This window comes from Parasteatoda tepidariorum, chromosome 6 (assembly GCF_043381705.1).
Source record: "Parasteatoda tepidariorum isolate YZ-2023 chromosome 6, CAS_Ptep_4.0, whole genome shotgun sequence".
Classification (NCBI taxonomy): domain Eukaryota; kingdom Metazoa; phylum Arthropoda; class Arachnida; order Araneae; family Theridiidae; genus Parasteatoda; species Parasteatoda tepidariorum.
Window position 1 is genome coordinate 68,564 of NC_092209.1, and position 22,120 is coordinate 90,683.

At 31.6% G+C, this 22,120-nt stretch overlaps 1 protein-coding gene across 7 annotated transcripts in view; it reads right to left on the reverse strand.

The window, feature by feature from the left end:
• LOC107443255 (transmembrane channel-like protein 5) overlaps positions 1 to 22,120 on the reverse strand; it is a 99,415-nt gene that overhangs the window by 47,405 nt on the left and 29,890 nt on the right. For all 7 annotated transcript variants that reach the window (XM_043053601.2, XM_043053597.2, XM_043053598.2 and 4 more), the window contains 3 exons: positions 15,620 to 15,778; positions 9,850 to 9,992; positions 8,121 to 8,205 (listed from right to left, as the gene is read on the reverse strand). In XM_043053601.2, the coding sequence (XP_042909535.1) occupies positions 8,121 to 8,205; positions 9,850 to 9,992; positions 15,620 to 15,778 (387 nt within the window). The remainder of the gene's footprint in view (positions 1 to 8,120; positions 8,206 to 9,849; positions 9,993 to 15,619; positions 15,779 to 22,120) is intronic.

Sequence of the window (22,120 nt, forward strand, 5' to 3'; positions counted from 1 at the left end):
GTGGGTCATTATATGACCAATTTTGATGCAGAGATCCAAGCAATTTATCTAGCATTACAGAACCTAAAAACAAGATCTAACGAGTTCCTAAGGGTGGTTCTATTGGTAGACTCCATTTCTGCACTTCAAGCAATCACAGAAAACCCATGTTTTAAAACTAAGCAGTTAAACGAAATTCAGCTTGATATAAACCTCCTCAAGGAAATGAATAAAACTATAGTTATACAGTGGATCCCTTCACATATTGGTATCGAAGGCAATGAGAACGCAGATTATCTGGCAAAAAACGGAACAACTATGCCTCAAGAAATAACAACCGTCACACCTGATACTCTTAAAAAATATGAAAAAACTCAACGGAATAAATAATTATGATTTAACTATAAAATCAGGAGGCAAAATATTCAAGACAATTGGAAATTTCTCTGTTACCAACCCCGTAAAGCAGTAACCCCTTTTAGGCTTAAAACAGGCCACAATTGCTTATCAGAACATTCAGTGCCCCCCTCCCCCGAGCTCTTGGGCGCATTCATCCCCCCCAAAAAAGCCCTGAAAATGGCCAGTTGCTTCTTTTATTTATGTACTTAAAAAAAATTCTCTCGTCTAAANCCCCCCCAAACTATTCATTTTATTTAGTGTAAAAATCCCCCCAAGCTTTAAGTAGGCGCATCGTGTGCCCATCTTCCCCCCTGATGGGGGCCCCTGAGAACATTTGTATAACATAAAAATTCTTCCCAGCAAAGCATGCCTGATTTGTGACACAGGTGTATTAAACTCTGATCACCTCTTGTTGTGCAAGGGACTAGATAGGAACTCTCAGAAAAGTGGGAATGTCACTAAATTGTATTGGGACGCAAGAATTCTCATAAATTGTCACTAACTTTACCTTTTTCATGTTAATGTTTAAAATTTTATATTGTTGAAATGTTTATTGTTCTTTTTTGTTCACTTTACCTAAATTGTTGAATTGTTTCTTTGTTATTTTTCTGCTCCTTTGTGATGCAGTGAGCTGTCAGATTTTCTGAATTGAATTCCTAATAAAGCCATATGAAATACACATTGAAATTAACAAGAGAGCTAAAATTTTTGGTCTCTATTAGGGAAAAATTTTTGACAATATTTAGTTGGCCCCCGTGAAGAGGGCAAAAATGAAACTAAGAATTTCTTGCAAAATGCAGCAGATTTGCAAGAGAGGATAAAAATCCTTCCCGCTGAATCCAGCTCAGTATACACACATGCGAACCCGCAAGTATTTCATCAAACATGTAAAACGATTGGCGTTTTTTAGGCTACGGACCGACGGTACGCCAAGATAGATTGGGGCTAAATAATTAAATCTTCAGAAAATCAACATGATAAAGAAAAAATATATCATTTTTGAAAAGGAAAATTAAGCACTTTTTAAAAACACCCAATGAAAAAGGGCCCTTTAAGGGCTTTTAAAAAACGAAAATCAAAAATAAGCCCCTTTAAGCACTTTTCAATATTGCAATGCAGCCTGACTTTTCAATGACTTTCAAGGATCTACTCAGTAATACTTAATATACTGAAATACATGCAAAACAGATTTTATTACATAGAAGTATAAATTAATTTATCAACTTTAACATGCTTAATAGATGTGGCAATTTTTTAATATGTGTAGCTCACAGCTACCAATACAAATGGTTTCCTTATTACTTTGTGGCATATATCAGTTTGAAGTATTTGCTAAAAATTTCCAATTGATATTAGCATACTTACCAACTTTCAAAGACTGGCATCAGTAAAACTTTACATTAAAATTTTAATGAAGCATATTAGAATCAATGGGGTGTAGTGTGGCAGGCCTCCTTGTGGTGCACCCTGGGTAACGCTGAATCTGCTACAGCCTTCGCCAATCTCTTGCTGTCTTGTACTGATTTTGAAGACTATATGAATGTTTTAAAAAACTGTCCTTTCAAGGGCGCGGACAACCCCGGCCTTGAGGTTCTTTTCTGGAATGCCGGTGGCCTTACTATTGACAAGTTTACTGAACTTAAATATATTATTTCTCATGAAAAACCTGATGCAATTGGTATTGCTGAAAGCGGCTCATCTGCTGACAAGCTTGAATTTTTCCCAATGAAGAACTATAAATCATATTCTCTTACACGTTCTGGCCAAATAGCATCTGAAATTGTTATATTCGTTAAAGACACTCTCATTGCAGAACCACTGATTAAACATACCATGACATCCTCTGACTTTTTGGAAGTAATTGAATTGAGAGTGTGGAAAAACAACATTGGCTTTCGCATTTCATTCATTTATAATCCACCTTCAAATAAACCTGACCTAAATTCTCTCATTGTGGATTGGAATAAACACTCCATTATTTTAGGTGATTTTAATGCCCACTCCACCAGATGGGGTTATGACCAAAACTGCCCTATTGGCAATTTGGTAGAAGATTTTATTGATACAAACCAGATTGATTTTATGGAAAACTCAAAGGCCTCGCCTACTTTTCTTTCATATGGGGGCAGTTCTTCTCATCCTGACTTATTGCTGTCTCACCCACGATTAACACCTTTGATAAAACACGACCATATCATGGCTCCTGGTGGTGCTGGTCATAAGATCCTTTCTGTGATTATCTCAGAGCCAAGACTGACTAAAGAACCCAGAATTACTCTATGGAACTTGAGCAAGGCTAACTGGAAGAAGTAAGCAGAATTAACAGATTCACTTTTGGGAAACTGCCCTTTACATGAAAATGATGACACGGCCCTTGATCGGATCGTGATCAAAATTTTGCAATGTGCCAATGCTTGTGTCCCCAGGGGCACATTAAAAATGCAAAACCTTTCTGGAATGATAAACTTCAGGCGCACAAGGAAGAAAAAGACCATGCAAGAGTTAGGGCAGAATCCACTGGCCTCCTAGAGGATTGTATCTCCTTAAGAAAAAGCCAGGCCATTTTAAAGAAAGAGATTTTAAATGCAAAACGCTCTTCTTTTAGCAAGTTTCTGGAAAATATGAACTATCGAAAAGATGGACCAAAAGCTTTTAGATTTCTATCTGCTCTAAATGGAAAGCGCACACAACCTTGCAAACAACCTTTGAAGGTTGGCAATAGAACTTTAACCTCAAACCAAGATATTGCCAAAGCTTTTTTGAAACTTTATCGCAGGGTTAGTAATTTTTACCCAATGACTAGGATTAAGAGGGGTGAAATAAATCCCTCTGGTGATAACCCAGAATGGAACTGCCTTTTCTCCTCACCTTTCACTGCTAAGGAATTTCAGAGAGGACTCCGTTGCTTGAAGAGAGGAAAGAGTGCTGGTCCTGATGGCATCCTCCCTGAATTTATTTTGGAACTAGGCGTTAAAGCTAAACAAACAATCCTTAATTTTATAAACAAAACTTGGGGTGGCACTTTCCCGAGCCTCTGGAGAAAGGCTGATGTTATACCTATTTTGAAACATGGAAAAGACCCGACGGACATCCAAAATTTTAGACCAATTTCCTTGACCTGTATCCTAAGTAAGCTAACTGAAAGAATGGTCGTTGATCGGCTTCAGTTCTTTTTGGACTATGGTGGCCATATCTCTGAGAGACAGGCTGGTTTCAGACGTGGATACAATACAACGGAACAGATCGTCAGACTTTCACAGCATATTAAGGACGGCTTCCAGAGGAAGCAAAGTACACTTGCTGTCTTCGTTGATTTTAAATCGGCGTTTGACAGAGTTTGGAGAAAATTGCTTCTTAGGAAGTTGCTTCATAAGAAAGTGTATGGAAATCTTTTTAAGTGGATTAGTGATTTTCTTTCACAAAGATTTTTGAACATTAAATATGGCAATTCTCAGTCAGGGTATGGGCAAACCAGACAGGGCCTTCCACAGGGCTCAGTTTTAAGTCCTGTCCTCTTTAATATTATGGTAAATGACCTTTTGAGCCACATTAAAAATGCTGTTCCAGAGACTGAATCATTGTTGTATGCCGATGACCTTGTTATTTGGTCTACTGGCTCTGATATCTCTATGCTGGAGAAAACACTCAATTTGGCTTTAGAGGCTCTGGCAACCTGGACCCTGGACAACGAATTCAAGGTTAACCCGGAAAAGACAAATTTTGAACTTTTTACCCTTAGTACCAAAAAGTTTAATGTTAACTTGGTATACAAAAATAGTACTCTGGGTCGGACCGATTGTGCTACCTACTTGGGCATAACTCTTGATACCAGACTGACCTGGACTAAATACATAAATCAAGTGGCAGATAGCGTGACAAATCGCCTTGGTCTATTGAAACGTCTCGCTGGAATAAAGTGGGGTTCATCCCAAAGTGTCCTTGCTTCCACTTTTACTTCTTACATTAAACCAGTATTTGACTATGGTTCAGAAATCCTTGTTACTGCCTCGGACAGTGCGTTATCAAAACTCGATTTGGTTCAAAACAAAGCACTAAGGCTCATCACTGGTTCTGCGATCTCAACCCCTATTTCTGCCATGCAGCTACAGACAGAAATTTATAATTTATCTGACAAACGAACTTATGCTGTCCTTTCTCTTGGTGAAAGATTGTTGAGAAAGGAGCACTTTTGGCCGTACTACAATCTTCCTCAAACTAGACTTAAATCTCAACATTCCTTTCTTTTTGAGTACCGGAGACTTGCAGAGATCTTTGAGGTCTCCAACTCCAAACTTTGCATCTATAGGCCACCTGTTTTTACGGGCCTTCTGAGATATGCCACTGCCAGATTTGACTTGGTACTGCCTGTTCGGAAATCGGACTTCCACCAGACCGAGTTGTATCCTATTGCTCTGGCCACTATACACGAGAGATACCCTTACGAGCAATGGCTGCAGGTTTTTACTGATGGATCCGCCACTTTTTCAACTGGTAGAGCTGGAGCTGGTGCTTACTCCAAATATTTCAGCCTTAGAGAACCTCTTGACACTTGGGCAGATAATTTTGATGGAAAAATGTTTGCAATCCTTATGGCTATTACAGCTATTGGTGAACCATCTGAACAAAACATTGTTATCTTTGTCGATTCTCAGGCTGCTATTCAGACCATTTCTGAATGTAATTTATATCCCTCTGAATTCGAATTTAAGTGTAAACAACGCATTGACTCTCTTCTTTGTTCTGGAAGAGAGGCAGTCCTCCAGTGAATCCCCGGCCACTGTGGCATTTACGGAAATGAACGGGCTGACATGTTGGCTAGAGAGGCTTCAGCACTGCATCCATCGTCTCATCCAGTTCCCCTAAGAAATGCAGGCTTCTTAAGAGCAAATGCAGGCACAGAACAATATCTGCTCTTAGGGACTTAGCTGATGGAAAATCCTGGGCTAGCCTTCTTGATAACCAGCTGTGCTCTCACCTTTCCCTCCTTCCCAGAGCTGAGGGAGTTGCTTGCCTTAGATTAATTACCGGACATGACTACTTACAGGCCCATTTATTTAAAATTAACTTGGTCAATTCACCTCTTTGTGTGCTCTGTAGCACTTCGCCAATGACTGGGGAGCATTTATTAGATTGCCCCTCTCTTCTTGACATTCGTTCCTCTGATGACTTCTGTGCCCTCTCACCTTCTGGAGCTACTTCAGTATTGTATTGGCTGCAAGACGCCTTATGTCTGAGAAGACGATGGCGGACGTAATTTTAAAAAAAAAAAATATCTGACTCAATTTTAAACAAAATAATTTTTTATTTCCTCAGAAAAACAGTAAATGTATTTCGAACATAATATCTTTTGAGGTATAATATTTAACAGATAACAGATAGCAAACAAATAAATAACAATCTAATAATTAAAATTTTTTTTAAAATAGATCATTAATCGCAAAGCATGATTTTTTAAATTTTATGAATAAAATTCACTATGCCTAATTTTTAAATCGTGTGTGTATAAATCGCTATCTGTTACACGTAAATAAAATAATCATGAAACGTGAAGAAAACCTTGAAAATTGTGTAAATTACCTGTGATACATAATACATTACAAGTCATACATTAATGTATGACATGCAACATCTGTCTCGTAAATTGAAACAATATGAATAGCAAATGATTCTGTTTGAAAAATGCACTTAGTCACAAGTCAGAAATAGTGATCAATGATATATAAACTACTTTAAAGCGAATCATGTTGCATGATTCTTTAATTACTTTAATGCAAAACACAATGCTTGATTTGCTTATCTTTTGTGCAAAAATCAATGTATAATATGGTAGTCATTGGAATACAAAATGCGATTTGTAATATAATAATAATGCAATTTGAGATTTCAATAATTTCACTATGTATTATATCACTGTGTTGTATGTCACTTCAAGTAATTTCACTGTTTATAAATCACTATGATGAGAATCGCAAACAGTAATTCTTAAATCCCACTTATGCTAGTTATGCTAATTTTTCCGTCAATACACAAACAAGCACTATACAAAATTATAGAATACTAAGATATGTGGGTATTTTTGAGTTACTATTGTTTGAGTTACTATTGTTACTGTTGTTAAAAAAAAAAAAACTAGGGAATTTACAGAATTGAGAAATCATAAGGGTTGAATAATATGAAAATCTGGTTAGCATACTGATTCTACACTATGGTAATGAATTACATTTTAGGTGGATGAAGTTAGTTAGTTTATTTAAAAGGGTTTTACTACAAATAATTTGTTTCTTCAGGCAAGGATATTTTGTTCCACAGGAATTTTAAAGTGATAGGATTCTGTTGACAGGCATTTTGTAGCATAGTGTAGTGGAGAACCGATTTCTCCACAACTACAAAGTTTATGTCTTGACAGCTCAAATTCTACATTGATTTACGACAAAAACAGTGCAAAATCCTACTAACATGGTTGAAAATCAAAATGCTCATGTACGCAATTATTGAATTATGTGTTGTAATACTTATGATTTAGAAATATTGAGATTTTAAAATTTATTTTTTAAAAAAAATATGGTATAACTAGCAAAAAAAGCAGTCAGAAAAATAATGTGAATTCACTGCAAAATCGGCGCAAATCAAATATGTGAATAAAAAGTTATTCAAATGATCAACCTGTGTAATATCTGATATAAATGTAGCAGGATTTCTAAAACCATGCAGAAATCTGCTATAATAAATGTTGAAAACCACAAGATTTATGATGAAATAGGTGATGGGTAAATCATTGTCAATTCAATAAGTATACGTGATTTGAGGCGTGACAGCTTTGATTTAAAAACATTTATTTTTTAAGATTACATAATTATCTATGGGTATAACTAGCAAAAAGCCAGGTAGAAAAACAATGAGAATTCACGATGAAATCGAAGCAAATCAAACACACACATCAAAGAGTTATCAATTCCAAGAACACTTATGTGATAATATTCTATTAAAAATATCAAGATTACTGAAAACTGTAAAAATAATTTCTGAAAATACTATTCTGTTTATCTGTATTCTATTCTACTGATTCGTAAAAAATTGATCGGTAAAAATAATTGCTGAAAAACTAAATGGATTTATAATGAAAATCCAACTCGCCAAAAGATGATGAAAGTTTTGAATGTGAAATTCAAAATTTCCGTGACGCACTTTTTTTTAATTAATAAAATAGATAAACATGTTTGATACAATTATCTTTATCAGACACATGTTTACATGGAACAAAAGAAAAATGTTCTTATTCACAGCTATTATGAAATTTTTGTGTAATGTTAGTGATTTTTTAATTGTTTCTTTCTTCAGCTCGCGGAAACTCGGAAGTTTTGACTAAGTTTCGTCCCAACTTATAAATTTGCATAAAAAACTGCTATAATCAACCTTATTACATGCAATTGCAGGTTCTTAGATAAGAAACATATTTAATTGTAAAAACACAATATCCTGTTGATTACACATAGATTTTAAACATTTATAATTTTTTTTTAAAATTTTATATTCCATTATGTTGTAATAAGAAATTCATTCTTTTGTACTAAGCATTCCAAAAGTAACTATTTCAAGAAAAACAAAACAAGAAATAGGGAAGGTAATAATATTTGAATATGCTACCTGAAATTCTAACCAGTTAAAAACATTTTTAAATTCTTAAAGGAGTCATAATAGTATTTATGAAGAAAGCCGTTCAATGAAAATTATGCCTAACTTACAACTTCTTGATGTCGAGGAGGTTTGTAAACAATCATCCAGAAATATGTGACTATTCCTAACACAACAGCTCTTAGCATGACAACTCTAAAAAATAAAAAAATACTTTTAAAGTTAACAAACAAAGAGAAGAAAAAGTTTTTAGCATAATTTAATAGTTTTTTTTCTCCAAAAAAATGAATTTTTATTCTCCAGTTATTTGACTTCATCTAAATTTACCACTAACCAAACATGTATAGTATACACAAATGTTGCTTGTGGAAAATTTGTCTCCATCATGGAAAATTTTTAGAATTACATTAAAAATAAAAAATGGTCAAAATTCCCCTATTTCATGTCACAGTAAATATTTTTTTGGACTTTATGGATAATATTATAGTATTCATCATTATAAACGAAAAACAGTCCCCCAATCTTCACATACAGTCAAAATCTTTAAGCAGAGCAGAAAATTTTCGAAATTACTCATTCAAAAAAAGTCAAAACTGGCAGATCAATTTTGCAGACTGATATATTAACTTTTTTTTCTGCTTTGCAAAAGGCATTCTTTTCCCAACTTGTATTTGACTTTTAAGTATGCTGGTATTTATAATATTCAACATGAAGTTTTTAAAAAATAAAAAGATTTTTTTAAAAAATAAGTGATTTTTAAACAAATAACACCAAAATAGCTCTGTAACATAACTTTGTTACTAACATAATTTCAAAGATAATTGAAGTTTTTATTGCCAAATTTTTCTTAATTTCTTTGTCCTAAATTTCGGAAGGCATATTTCGTTAGAGTTTGCAATTTTGCTAACTTCTCAGCAGTGTCCATGAATTGTTGAATTTCTCTTGCATATTAATTACTTATAATTCTTCGAAAAATTATTTATAGTTTTTATCTATAGTTTGAACATAACACAATTTGTGAATTCATTCATGGATAATGTCTTTTTAACACTTTCTATTAATTTGTGAAGATCTTATGAATGGTCTATTTATTTTCTTTAAAATAAATTCTATTCCTTCATACACTTGAAAAGATTTTTTCTTAAGGTCTTCAAATAATGGATCAGTTTGTTTGTCCACCAATATGTAAAGGAAAAGGTGGCACTTCCAGCAGTAAAATTAAACAAGATAGTAAAAAAAGATAAGTATGCACTCAAAATTTAAATGCTAGATTTGAAAGTTGAAATATTCATATTCCTGTTCCCAAGAGAGTGAATGAATTAAAAAGTTTAGTATAACCATCAGAAGAAATTAATGTTTCAGTTCATACATTCAAATGGTTGTACAGTGCGTAAAAAAAGGATTTTCCTGAATAACTTTTGATCTTCACGTATCAGAACTCAATCTTAATGGTTCAAGGGGGTGACCTCAAATATGCTAATTAATTAGTGCAGACAATATTTTAGGTTACGAAACACTAAAACGCACTTTCTCCGAATAAATATTCTTTTTTAATGGATTTAGATTTCTGATCCCTAAAATATAGGAGGTAGCTGCAATCTGGGAAATATGGTCCCCATAGTTTGGACCCCTTAAAGTTAATTTTACTTTTTATGCATTTTGCTATATCTCGAGAAGTTTCTAAATAAATTAAAAAATATTAGCACACATTTATGATGATTAGCTCTTAAACAATCATGTGGTTCAGTTGTTTATTACCACCATTTGAACAGCAAACATAAAAAAGAGTAATAGCTTGATTATAGAATAATAATTAAAAAGAAAACAAAGGAATAAAACCTTATCATTGTGAAATATAGCCTCGTCTTATTGGACACATAAGCTTCAAATGTTGTAGCAAATTTCAACAAATAATAGAAGATACTGGAGATGAGAATGACTGTAATAGCAAAAGTCATGTGCTGAAGTATTGGTATATCAACCTGCAACCAAATAAAACAATGAATGATCACAGCAACTAGGAACAACCAGGCTATTCCGGCCCTCTGAAAATAATTCTTAGTGGAAGTGAATTAAGACAGTGATCTTTATTTAGAAGAAACTATAACTTATTTTAAACATGACCAGCACTTAGAGAGATTACTAATGGTTTAACTGTCTTTTAAATTTCAATATATATATATATACAGTGAAACCTCCTGTTATGGACACTCCTGCAAAACGGACGCCTCTCAATATGGACATATTTTTAATTCCCCCAAAATCTTCTATGAATAAACCATTATGTACATTCTCCGCAAAGCGGACACTCCCGAAACCGGACAGTCATTTTGGCCCTGAAACGTTATTTTTTATCTCTTCAAACCGGACACTACTTTTTATAAATTTGAAAGGAAAAAAAATTTGCTTTAAATTGCAAGAAAAAATTCAACTTTTCACCATTTTTATAGCATATAAATTTTTTGCCTTATCCATAACTAAAAATATTGTTAAGCTATTTCAATACTGAAGAATCAATCTTTCTCCTGTCACCTTGCCTTATCTTTGTAAAGAAAGGAGAGAAAATGATACTTTTCTTTTTCTAAAATTTTATTTCCAATGAGATGCTGCTTCCAATGAGATTTCCAATGAGACGTTTAGTTTCTGCCACACTAGATGGCAGCACCGAGACTCTAATTGGATGCTAAAGTGCACTAGGAATTTAATTTTGCCGGAAATGCCAAGAGCCAATAAGGCACTCCAGGGATCTTTTACATGCCGCATTATCATACGACATGGCTGCTGAGGATTTTCTGCACCCCGAAAATCCGGTGTCTGGGCCGGGGATTGAACCCGCAGACTTGGGCTCAGAAGGCCGACGACAAACCAACTGCGCCACCCAGCCACTGCACAGAGAAAATGATACTGCCCTCCTGAAATAATTCGGACCCTGGCATCTTTTGATCTGGACCACACAGGTTATGAGACCCCCCCAAGCTGAAATGACATGTTAAATGCTCTCAATGCTTCTTCCCCATTTAAAAATTCTTTAATTTTCTTATCAATTTGAAGACTGTGTTTAACACAGCTGGAGCAAAAAAAAGAGAAAAGAAGTATAATCTTTAAGGTGTTCATATAAATGAAACATTTATTGGGACACTTGATAGCTCATCAATTGCGAATAATCAACTCCATAAGTCCTCATGACTTACAGGTACGCATTTGCCTTTTTGGTCTTCAGTGAATCGTGGGAGGTTTACATTCAAGAAAGTATTAATCATGTTTCCTATAAAATTATAGGTAAGTGTAAGGGGATGTAAACTCAATAATTGATTTCGACAGAGGACTGAAAGCTCCTGTTTGGTATCATATGTCTAACTTGAATGTCTATGCTAATAGGAAAATTATATTCATTTATCTGTATCTATATCTAGAATTATGTATTTATGTCAAACTTCTTTATTTATTCTTTTTTTATCTTTCTTAAAGTTTAAACGTAAATAATATGTAGAGTGATGCAGAATGCAAGGTGACAGGCACAGAACAAGAAGAAAAAACTACAATTTCTACCATTTTAACTAATTTTATTGAAATAGTTTAAATTATGAAAGAAAATTAATAGTACTTTTAATAGTTGAAATTGCAACGTATCTAGTAGTAATAATTTTTAATGAGGCTCACAAAGAGTTATCGGTAGTTATAAGCCTAGCAGCCATAGAATAAGCTCAAAATGAAAATGACTGCAAAATATCCGCTGCTATTCTAAAAAAACGTATCAGACATTACATGGGGTATTTTAAACGTCAGTCACATAAATAGATCAATAAGAAGACTAGCACTGGTGACCGCTGAAAAAAAGCAAAATATGGGTTCTGTATGATAGTTAGTTGCAAATTTTTGTTTATTTATATGGATTATTGCTCAAAAAACTTGAAACGCAATTTCCATGTCTCTCTTACCCCATGTATTACTAACTAGCACTATTTCCAGGGTTCACACAGAGATCAGAAGAGGAAATCCAAGGAGTCCAAAATTTTAAGGACTTAACAAAAATTAAAAAACTTTGTGTAAAAGATTAGTTTGTTTTTTTAAAAATTAAAAAGCAGTTATTATAAGGAACTCGCAAAAATGTATAGTTTGCATATTTTTTTTAGGCCTTTTGAAAAAAAAATTGACTTTATTTTTTTTTGATGAAGGTTGATAAAGTAGTCAATTTTACACATAAATACATTTTCCAGTTTCAAATATTTTAACAAATCTTGTTAAAGTACAGATGTTAAAGATTAATATAAAAACCTACCAATCCTATATTTTTAAATTTGAATACATAAGAAATCTAGGGCATTTTATACAACAACAAAAAAAATCACAGTAACTTTCAAGGAACATTGCTATAAATACTAATTGATATATTAGAGTTCCTTGTTAACAGGGAATGCGGAATGGGATTCATTTACCATAAACATCAATTTGAACGGAATCTGACGTAATGAATAAATCATAGGCAAATTTGTTTGATGAGTTTTAATCAGGGAGGTGGATTGTGTTTGCAAAATTAATAAAATCTATATAATTAAAAATCATTAAGTAATCAATAAATCCTGATGGAAATAATTTCCCTCATAGAAATGTAAAAATAGGCTTCAAAAATTGGTATTTTGTGGTATGCCTACAATCTGTAGAAAAATACCCTCACCGTTAAAGATAAAATTGTTAAAAATACAAAAATCAACAATGTTTTCCCAATATTCAAAATTGACATCTAAAATATTATTGAAATCATACAAATATGAAAAAAGATCATCTTCTAGTTTGTCCAGTGGAACTTGTAAAAAGGTCCTTGAAATCAAAAGATGTGCAAGGGAATTATTTTAAATACAGTTATTTACTGGATTATTGTTTTTAATAATCCCTATAAATCCTGAATCATAGCCACATAGATATAAAGCGCTTTAATTTTATGAACTTTAAAATATGAACATTGAATATGAACTTTAAAATCATTTATATGTAGTGGGGTGGAAAATAAGTTTAAATGAAATAAAATAAAAAAAAATTAATATATACATTTAAGCATCACTAGAATAAATTTTTACAAAAAGCATAGAAAGTTGGCAGCTCTGCCTTTGTAAATATTCATTGTCATGAAAGTTAGATTTAGTAAACTGTCACTCAGATCACCAAGAGTTTCTCTGGCAGGAAAAAATATATAAAAAAAATAACAGGGTGGTCACTCAAAACAGATTTCAAATTTCCCTGATTTTTCCAGGTTTTCCAGGTAAAAATCTTAAAATTTCCAGGTTTGGGTTTTTTTTTCCTTTTTTCTTATAAAGTGTAGGATGTGTACAAGAAAAGTGTCTGTAGTATTATAAAATATCTTATTCAAAATATCATTTTTTTAAACATATCTTGAAAAAAATTAATTTTTTTACAAGATATTTTGTTATTATTTTTTAATGTTCTGGTACAACATTAATTTTTAAAAAATTATGACGTGGAGAAAATAATATGTTTAGCTTGCAGAATATATTGTTTTTATTGAATAATTTTAATTGTTTTTATTGAATTTAATGTGTTACTTTAAGTAGTATTTGCTCAAAGTGTACCTACAAAATGACAAAATCAGAATAACCAATAAAACCTTGGATAAGTATTGTTTAATATATTTTCATTAAGGAAAAGAAAACCGTTTCAGGTGATTATATATCAATAATTTTTAATAATTACAGTGACTCCCAAAAGTGCTCACTCACTTATAACTTATATTGAAATAGGAAATAAAAATTCAATAATTAAAATGAATATTTCACAATGGGTATTTGATAATAAGATGTATAATCTATTCTTAGCAAAACTGCACGGAATATTTTAAAAACAAAGCAAAAGTTAATTTTTTAATCAAATAGTAACAAAAATGTTACCCCACGAAAGTCATCGTACATTTAAATGTTTTGGATCTCAGAATTAAAATTATCGTCAATTGCTTTTTTTATTTAATTATTTTTCATTTAATTTTTTATTTCTTTATTAGCAATTTAGTATCAAACCTATAATAGCAAAATTATATTTTAATTTTTGCTTGCTAACTCCGTAATATTTTATTTTATCATTTAAAAATGACTTGTGGTCGTAATAAAATAGACCAAATTTGATTATTTGTCTTCATAAGAGGTAAATCAGTAATGAATATGTTAAATTAGTTTACTGTATTCAATTGAACTGTGCAATATGTGATAAAATGCTTAAAAGAAGGACTTCATATCAGAGATTAAAATTATAAATTTTGTGGAAAAATTCATAAATTTGCAATTGAGTGTTGTAAAAGTTTCTGTAAAAATTTTAAAAAAATATTCTGCACGAATTTCACCTGACAAAAAAAAAAAAGTTACACGTATTTTCAACCTTTAAAAGCTATTGTAGATGCTAAAGGAAACTCCACTAAATGTTAATTTAACGAAAAATTAGATTTACTAATAGACTGAGTTTTTTCTTTAAAAGTGTATGATGACTTTTGTGGGATAAAGTTTTTGTCACTTTTTGATGATTGATTCCTTAAAAATAAACTTTTCCTTCGTTTTTAAAATATTTCATATTGTCATTTAAAATATTTCAGTTTTGTTAAGATTAGAACACATTTTTTATCATTAAATATACATTCTGAAACATTTATTTTAATTAATGGATAGTCTTATTTCATTGAAAGTCATAAGTGTATCAACACTTTTGTGAATCACTGTAATTACATTTCAATATAAAGCTGTACTGTATACTGCATTTCATCTTACCAGTGCTTTTTATAAAATTCACTGATCATATTTTCCTTAAACCAATATCTCAAGTCAAATTTTTAAATAATGGTATTTTGAAATAGCATTTTTCTTTTAAGAAATTCAGTATAAAAAAATAAATGCCAGAAATGTAAAATTGTCTAATTTTTAGTTCTATACTCTATAGAAGAAAAATTTCTTTTTAGAGAATTTAATAAAGTTAAAAGTAAAAAAACATTTTGACTCATTTTGTCAAAATAGAAAAAAATTACCACTCTCAATTACGAACAACTTGACAGAATTTAAAAACCGAATCCTAACCCCGTCTTCCACATCCACCATAATCTTTGCCTTTCCTAAAATGCACAGTCTGCATAGAGATCAAAGGTTTCTACATTTGCTTAGCAACCATGGGAGAATTTTATGTTGTATTCTAGTTTAACAGGGTTATAATGGAGCAAATTTTGATGAAAGCAAAGTAAGTTGATTATATTTTAACTGTTTGGAGATACATTTCCACCTAAAAAATGTGGGTATAATGGATGAAACAATTTAAATTAAGAAAATTAGCAAATAATTTAAATTAGTGAAATTAAAAAAATATCTAAGAAAAAATTTCCAGATTTTCTTTAAAATTTCCAGCTTTTCATCCATATTTCCCTGATTTTTCCAGTATAAAAAAAATTCCCTGATAATTCCAGGTTTTCCAGGTGGGTGGCCACCCTGATATACTAAAAATTTACCTAAGTTAGTAGAACTTTCAAACCATTAAACAATGATTTCTATAAGAATGACCTCATAAATTGCTCAAAAAATCTCTACAGCATAATTACACTAGCTTCAAATGAAATTCAGGAACAAACCTTGAGAGCTTTTCTTTCAAGCAAAAAGTAAGTGAGGTATCCGACACCTCCTATAACTGCTAACGAGAAGAGGGATACACAAACAAATGACACTTTCTGCAGAACATTCTGAGAAAGGGTGATAGTTTTTTCTGACAAGCGTTTCATATACAAAAGCTCCTGAAAAAATAAAAATCAATTTAAAACATAACTAATAAATATTAAAAAGATAATTTGCAGATTTTTTCCCAATTGAATCACACAGAAGGTAGTTTTAATATAGAAAATAGTTATTTAGGAAGACATGCGAGCATTTATCAAAATAAAAAGCATATTATGCATAAAAATTCCTAAGTATAAAATAAACTAAGATTGAAAAAAAAAAATTAATTTTTATAATTAGATTTTATTAGCTGCACATGAGCAGCAAGGACATAGAACCCTTAATCTAAGAAAATCACCCAAAGAAAACAAGAAACAAAAAATAAAATATAAAAAAATTAATGAGAAAACAAAAATATTTTAACAAAAATTTCTGAAATACAGTGGAACCACTTTAAAAAGTTTTCCCGCGAATGAAGTTATTTGTCAAAAAAACCAAATACCATAATGTTAAATTTACCTTCATAAGAAGTTTTTTTCCCATTTAAAAAGTTTTCACTTCCTTCCAATTCTCTCTTTTTTTTTTAACTTTATATTTAAAATGTCTTATCTAGTTATAACTTTCTGTCACAAAAACAGGCATGTGAACTATGCAAAATCAACAAAGACCACTGACCTTCCTCCCTTCTCCATTACAAAAAAGGTGATTTATCAGGAACAGGTATGAGCAAAGGAATGTAAACCCTTTGATGAACAATGAAACTGATAAGAATATGGGGAACAGCTTGGTCTGATGACTCATGCACTACACTGCTGTCCTCACCCATTCAATGACTGATGTGAAAGATACATCTAAGCATTTAGCAGCATTTTGCTGGAAATTTTCCTAGCATTTTTGATTTTTATCTTAAATAATGCAGAATTTTTTTGATTTTTGTTGAAAACGTCCTGTAAAATCATTAAAACGTAAAGCACTATCTATTGAGGATAAAGTAAAAATTTTAAAAGCTGTTGACAGCTATTCTCAATTAACAAGGGTTCAAACAGCAAAAAATTTTAATCTTCCTGTTACTACGTTAAATGGCATTATTGCTAAGAAGGACATCATTTTAAACTCTTCTTGCTCCAGTGCATCCCAGAAAATAAAAAAAGTGAAAAGAGAAAAATACGAAGATATTGAAGAAAAAGTGATGATATAGTTTATACAAGCAAGATCCGCGAATATTCCTGTCAACGGAACTCTTTTCAGAGAAAAAGTATTGAAGATTGCTCAAAAATTGAACGTTGATTTCACGCCTTCCAATGGATGGATTGATCGGATGAAGAAACGAGCTGGATTAGTTTATAAAACAATTAAATGAGATTGTAACAGCGTTGATTTGCAAGAAGTTGAAGAATGGAAAGCTAAATTATCTGAACTTATTTCAGTTCATCCATCGAAGGACATTTTTAACATGGATGAATGTGAACTGTTTTTCAATCTTTTACCCAATAAAAAGTATGCCTTTAAAGGTCAGGAAAAAACAGTAAAGAAAGTTTGACAATTTTAGTTGAGGCCGTCAGTATGAATGGTATAAAAAAATTACCAATTTTAGTTATTGGTAAATCGAAAAAATCTTGATGCTTTCGAAATTTTAAGTTGCTGCCTTGTGATTATGACAGTAATCAAAAATCCAGGATGGCAATCGCAATTTTCGAAGCCTATTTGAAAAAGTTAGTACAGTAAGATGCAGAAAGAAACACAAAACATCATAATCTTAGTAGACAACTGCGCTGCTCATTCCAAAGAGAATCATCAGGTTGCAGTTTTTACCACCAAACCCTACTTCTGTGCTACAACCGATGGATCAGAGAGTTATCAAGGTATTTAAGCAGCATTATAAAATGCGACTCATCAAAGGGTTCACATTCCTTTGCTCATACCCGTTCCTGATAAATCACCTTTTTTGTAATGGAGGAGGGAGGAAGGTCAGTGGTCTTTGTTGATTTTGCATAGTTCACATGCCTGTTTTTGTGACAGAAAGTTAAAACGAGATAAGACATTTTAAATATAAAGTAAAAAAAAAAAAAGAGAGAATTGGAAGGAATTGAAAATACAGGAAAGCTAAAAAAGTCAATGTTTTAGAAGCTATTGAGTTTATTGTATCAGCATGGGAATTCATAATACATTCTGGAATTGCTAATTGTTTTCAAAAAGCTGGATTCTGACGGAGATACAACTGAAGAGTATGATTTTGAAGCTGAATATGAAATGTCAGATGAAGAAAAAACGAAAAGTTTAATAATGATTGGAAGTTCCTCCAAAATAAACTTAATTTCACTGCATCGTTTAAAGAATATGTATCAGTTAATGACGAAATCTTACCTTGTGATGTGCTTACAATTACATTAGAGGATATTTGTGACGTTACAAATGAAACAGAAGAACTGAGTGAAACTGAAGAAGATATTGTTAAACCTCCTAATTTTTCTGATGCCAGTAAAGGATGGGTTACTTTTCGAACATTTATTTACAGTGTTGGAAATGTGCTCCCGGAAATGTTGAAATATTTACAACAGTTGGACAATTTTAACTTAAAGGTCGGTGAGAAAAAAACAAAAACAAACAGCTTTACTTAATTTTTTCTCGCAAAAAGACTAGGCAATAATTGTAAAAATGTGTAAAATTTTAAATAACATTGTATAAAATAAAAAATAAGGTAGTTAACTTTGTTTTATTTATTAGCAAGTTTTTTCTAAATGAATAGTAAAATTAATTATTCATTCCATTATGATGATTTTGTAATATAAGTTACACAATGTAAAAATTTTTTAGTTTTTAATTTGTGTGTTTTTAAACTTTACCGTTTAAGAAGTTTTCCCGTTTAATAAGTCATTTTTTCCACTCCCTTGAAAAACTTCTTAAGTGGGTTCCACTGTATTATCATGAAAAGATTTAGCTTCTTTTTCAATCCAAACAGTTACATCAGGAAATATTATATGCTTTTTAATATTGTAAGCAAATTCCAAAGCAAAATATATAAATACAATATAGTGGGAGGGGCATCTGAGAGAGAGAGAGAGAGACCAAATTATTAACACAATTTAATCAAATAAAACAATATAAAAAATAAAACACACAAAAATATAAATAAATATTTAAAGCATAGGATGCCCAGTGGCTGAGCGATAGCGCATCACGCTGCCGTGCCACAGGTCCCTGGTTCGATCCCCGCCCGGGCAAAGTTGACTCAGCCTTTCATCCCTTCTGTCGGTCGATAAATGAGTACCAAGCATGCTTGGGAAGTAAACACTGGGGGTTTCGCATTCGGCTGACCACCTAACCGGAACATCTGCTCCTGCACTCCAGAGCCCAAAGGTCAAGAAAACTGAGATGGACACTTGGCCCTCTGTGGGCTGTCGCGCCGCTGAGTTTAGTTTTAGTTTTTATATAAAGCAGAGTGTCAACCAGGTGCCAAGGGGGGGAAAAATTCATGACCTTAAAACAAATTTTCATGAATTTCTTCACGGAATTTTGCTTTTAAATTTGCTTGTTTTTAGAAATTATTCAGTTTATGTTATTCAATACCCTTTATATCCATGTGATTAGTAAAATATAAAAAACAACAGAAATTTTTCAATGGACTATATGCTGCTGTTTTACAGGGTGAAATGTTGGTGACATGCTTTTCTGAAACATACATCATCCGGGCATATGGAATATTATTATGTTAAAATATTTTCAAGTACTGTTATTTTTCTATTGAATTTGACACTCTGTACATAACAATTTGGCAGTAAAAATTCAAGTAAGTCCGGTAATAGATTTAGAATAACAGTTTTAAATTATCATCTCTTCTTTAACTTTTTTAATAATAAATGTATGTCAAGAAAAAACAAAGAAAAAAGAGTTTAGAATTAATTCTTATAAAAAATCCATACAATTACTTACATCTCTTCTTCAAATTTTATAATATTAAAAGTATGTCAAGAGAAAACAAAGAAAAAAGAGACAAGAATTAATTCGTATAAAAAATCTATACAATTATTTACATAAAACTTATAATTGCAAAAATAAGATTTTGTTTGTAAGGCTGGGAAAAAAATTACCAATTTTCTACTGTTTCTCAGCTTTATTATTCTTCACTATTGGTTAGGAGAAGCATATACGAAAAATTCTTTTAATTTACTCTAGCGGTAAAATAACTTGGGCCCTCATTGGATAAGGTTTCAAAGGGCTGTTATTTTCGGATTGTAGAAAATTTATATTTTGAATTAATAGATGGCGTTGCAAACTTCTAATGTGTACTTTGTGTTTTGTTGTTATCAAAGAATATGAATCCTTACCTCTCTGATGCTTTTTTAACAAGGTGCTGAAAACCCCAAGAAGATGATTGAAAATATTTATTACTGAAGAGGGGTTCGTTTGAATTTGATTTTGAACTTAATATTACAATTATTTCTTTTATTCTTTATTCAATTATTTGCTCTGAATTCGAAAATGTCAACTGAACTTTAAAAACGGAAGCAGAAAAGAGGTGCGGTCTGAGCATTGACGACTAGATTGTTTGGCGAAATCGAAAATGAAATAAAAAATGAAATTCTGAACATTGAAACTTTAGATGAATTACTGGCTAAACTTATTGAAAAGGAATCTTTATTGAAGGAACTGGATTTGAAAATTGAAGATTTGATTGATGCTGACAAAATTGAAAAGGAATACCAACAATCGGAAGAATATTCTGATAAGATTATTGTTTTAAAAACGAGGATTTCAAGAATTTTATCTTTGTTGAGTGCTAAGTTGGATATGGAAAACCGTAAGAACGATAACAAAAGTATTTCAACCGAAATTATTTCTGAAGAATTTCAAAATGTTCATCGAAAAATCGTGATCGAAAAATTCTACGGTGATGTTAAACTATGGAATAACTTCTGGGAACAATTTAAATAGACTATTCACGAAAATAAGACATTGAAAACTGTCTATAAGTTTGTGTATTTAAAGTTACATCTTGGCGGAGCTGCTGCAAGAACTGTGAATGGACTTTCGATTTGTGATTCTAATTATCTTGCAGCCATTGATATTTTACATGATCACTATGGAAGAAGTGACTTAATTATGAATGCTCACATGAACGAACTGTTAAATTTAACTGCAGTAAAGGCTTCTAGCGATGTTGATGCACTGAGGAAACTTCAAGATAGCATCGAAATTGAAATACGAAGTTTAAAGTCTTTAAACGTGATGCCTGAAACCCATGGAAATCTACTCTGTCCAATATTGATGAAGCTGATTCCTGAAGATATAATTTTGGATTTTAACCGACAAAGAACGAAGGATTCTACTTGGAATATTGAAGAATTGTTAAAATTTATTAGAAACGAGATTGATAGCTGTGAACGATAAGCTCTACTCTAAAAAAAATCAGAAAAAGGTAATCTTAACGAAAATTTTAAATTCACTCCAGAATCAAAAGTAGAAGAAAAATCTTGGAATAAAAGAAAACTAAAAGTAAGCGCCTTTGCTTTATCAACATTGAATTTGAAATGTATTTTTTGTTCTAAGACTCACGATAAATTTAAACGTAATGAAGTTAATGTTTATAGGAAAAGACAAATTTTAATGAAAAGTGGTTCAAAAAGGACATTTATCTATTTCTTCGGTTTGCATGAAAAGAAATCTTGCTTGTTTTCACTGCAAACAAAAGCATAATTATTCTGTTTGTATTAAACAGCCTGAAAACGAAAGTCCCGTTTCGAATAATGATAAAGAAATGCTCGTAAATAAAAATAATGGATCTCATGTTGTGTAAACCTCTGTGAAACAGAATTCAAATGTAATTTTACAAACTGTTACCGCTCTTGCTGTGAACAAGGCTGAATGTTTAGTTAGATGTTTGCTTCACGGAGGTAGTCAAATGTCTTTTATAAGTGAAAAGTTATCGAAAAAGTTAAATTTGCCTGTTACAGGAGAAATCGATCTTAATATTCATCAGGAATGAGATTAGCCAAAAGGCAAAAAAGCTGAATTTCTACACTAGTAAATTTTACGCAAGTGCAACCCTTTAATAATAAATTCCAGACAGTTTAAGATAATAAATAATGTGTTGACATTCAATTGTGTACTAATCTATTATTATATAAATGATTACATTGATACTTAACATTTAGTGAAAATAAAAATTACCAATTGAAAAAATAAAGCTGGAAATTATATTTTTCCTCAGTTCACATAAGAGACTTATTACTTGAAAAACTACCTGGTTTAGCAAATTAAAACTACTGAGTATATACATAAATATTTCATTTCTTTTAATAAATACTGTTATGTGATTTATAGCAAATGTATCAGTAATATTACTTTTTAAATTATTTTGGGGGAAAAAAAAACTACAATGGGCAGAATCATTATGTTCATATTATAGTCTAATCTAACTA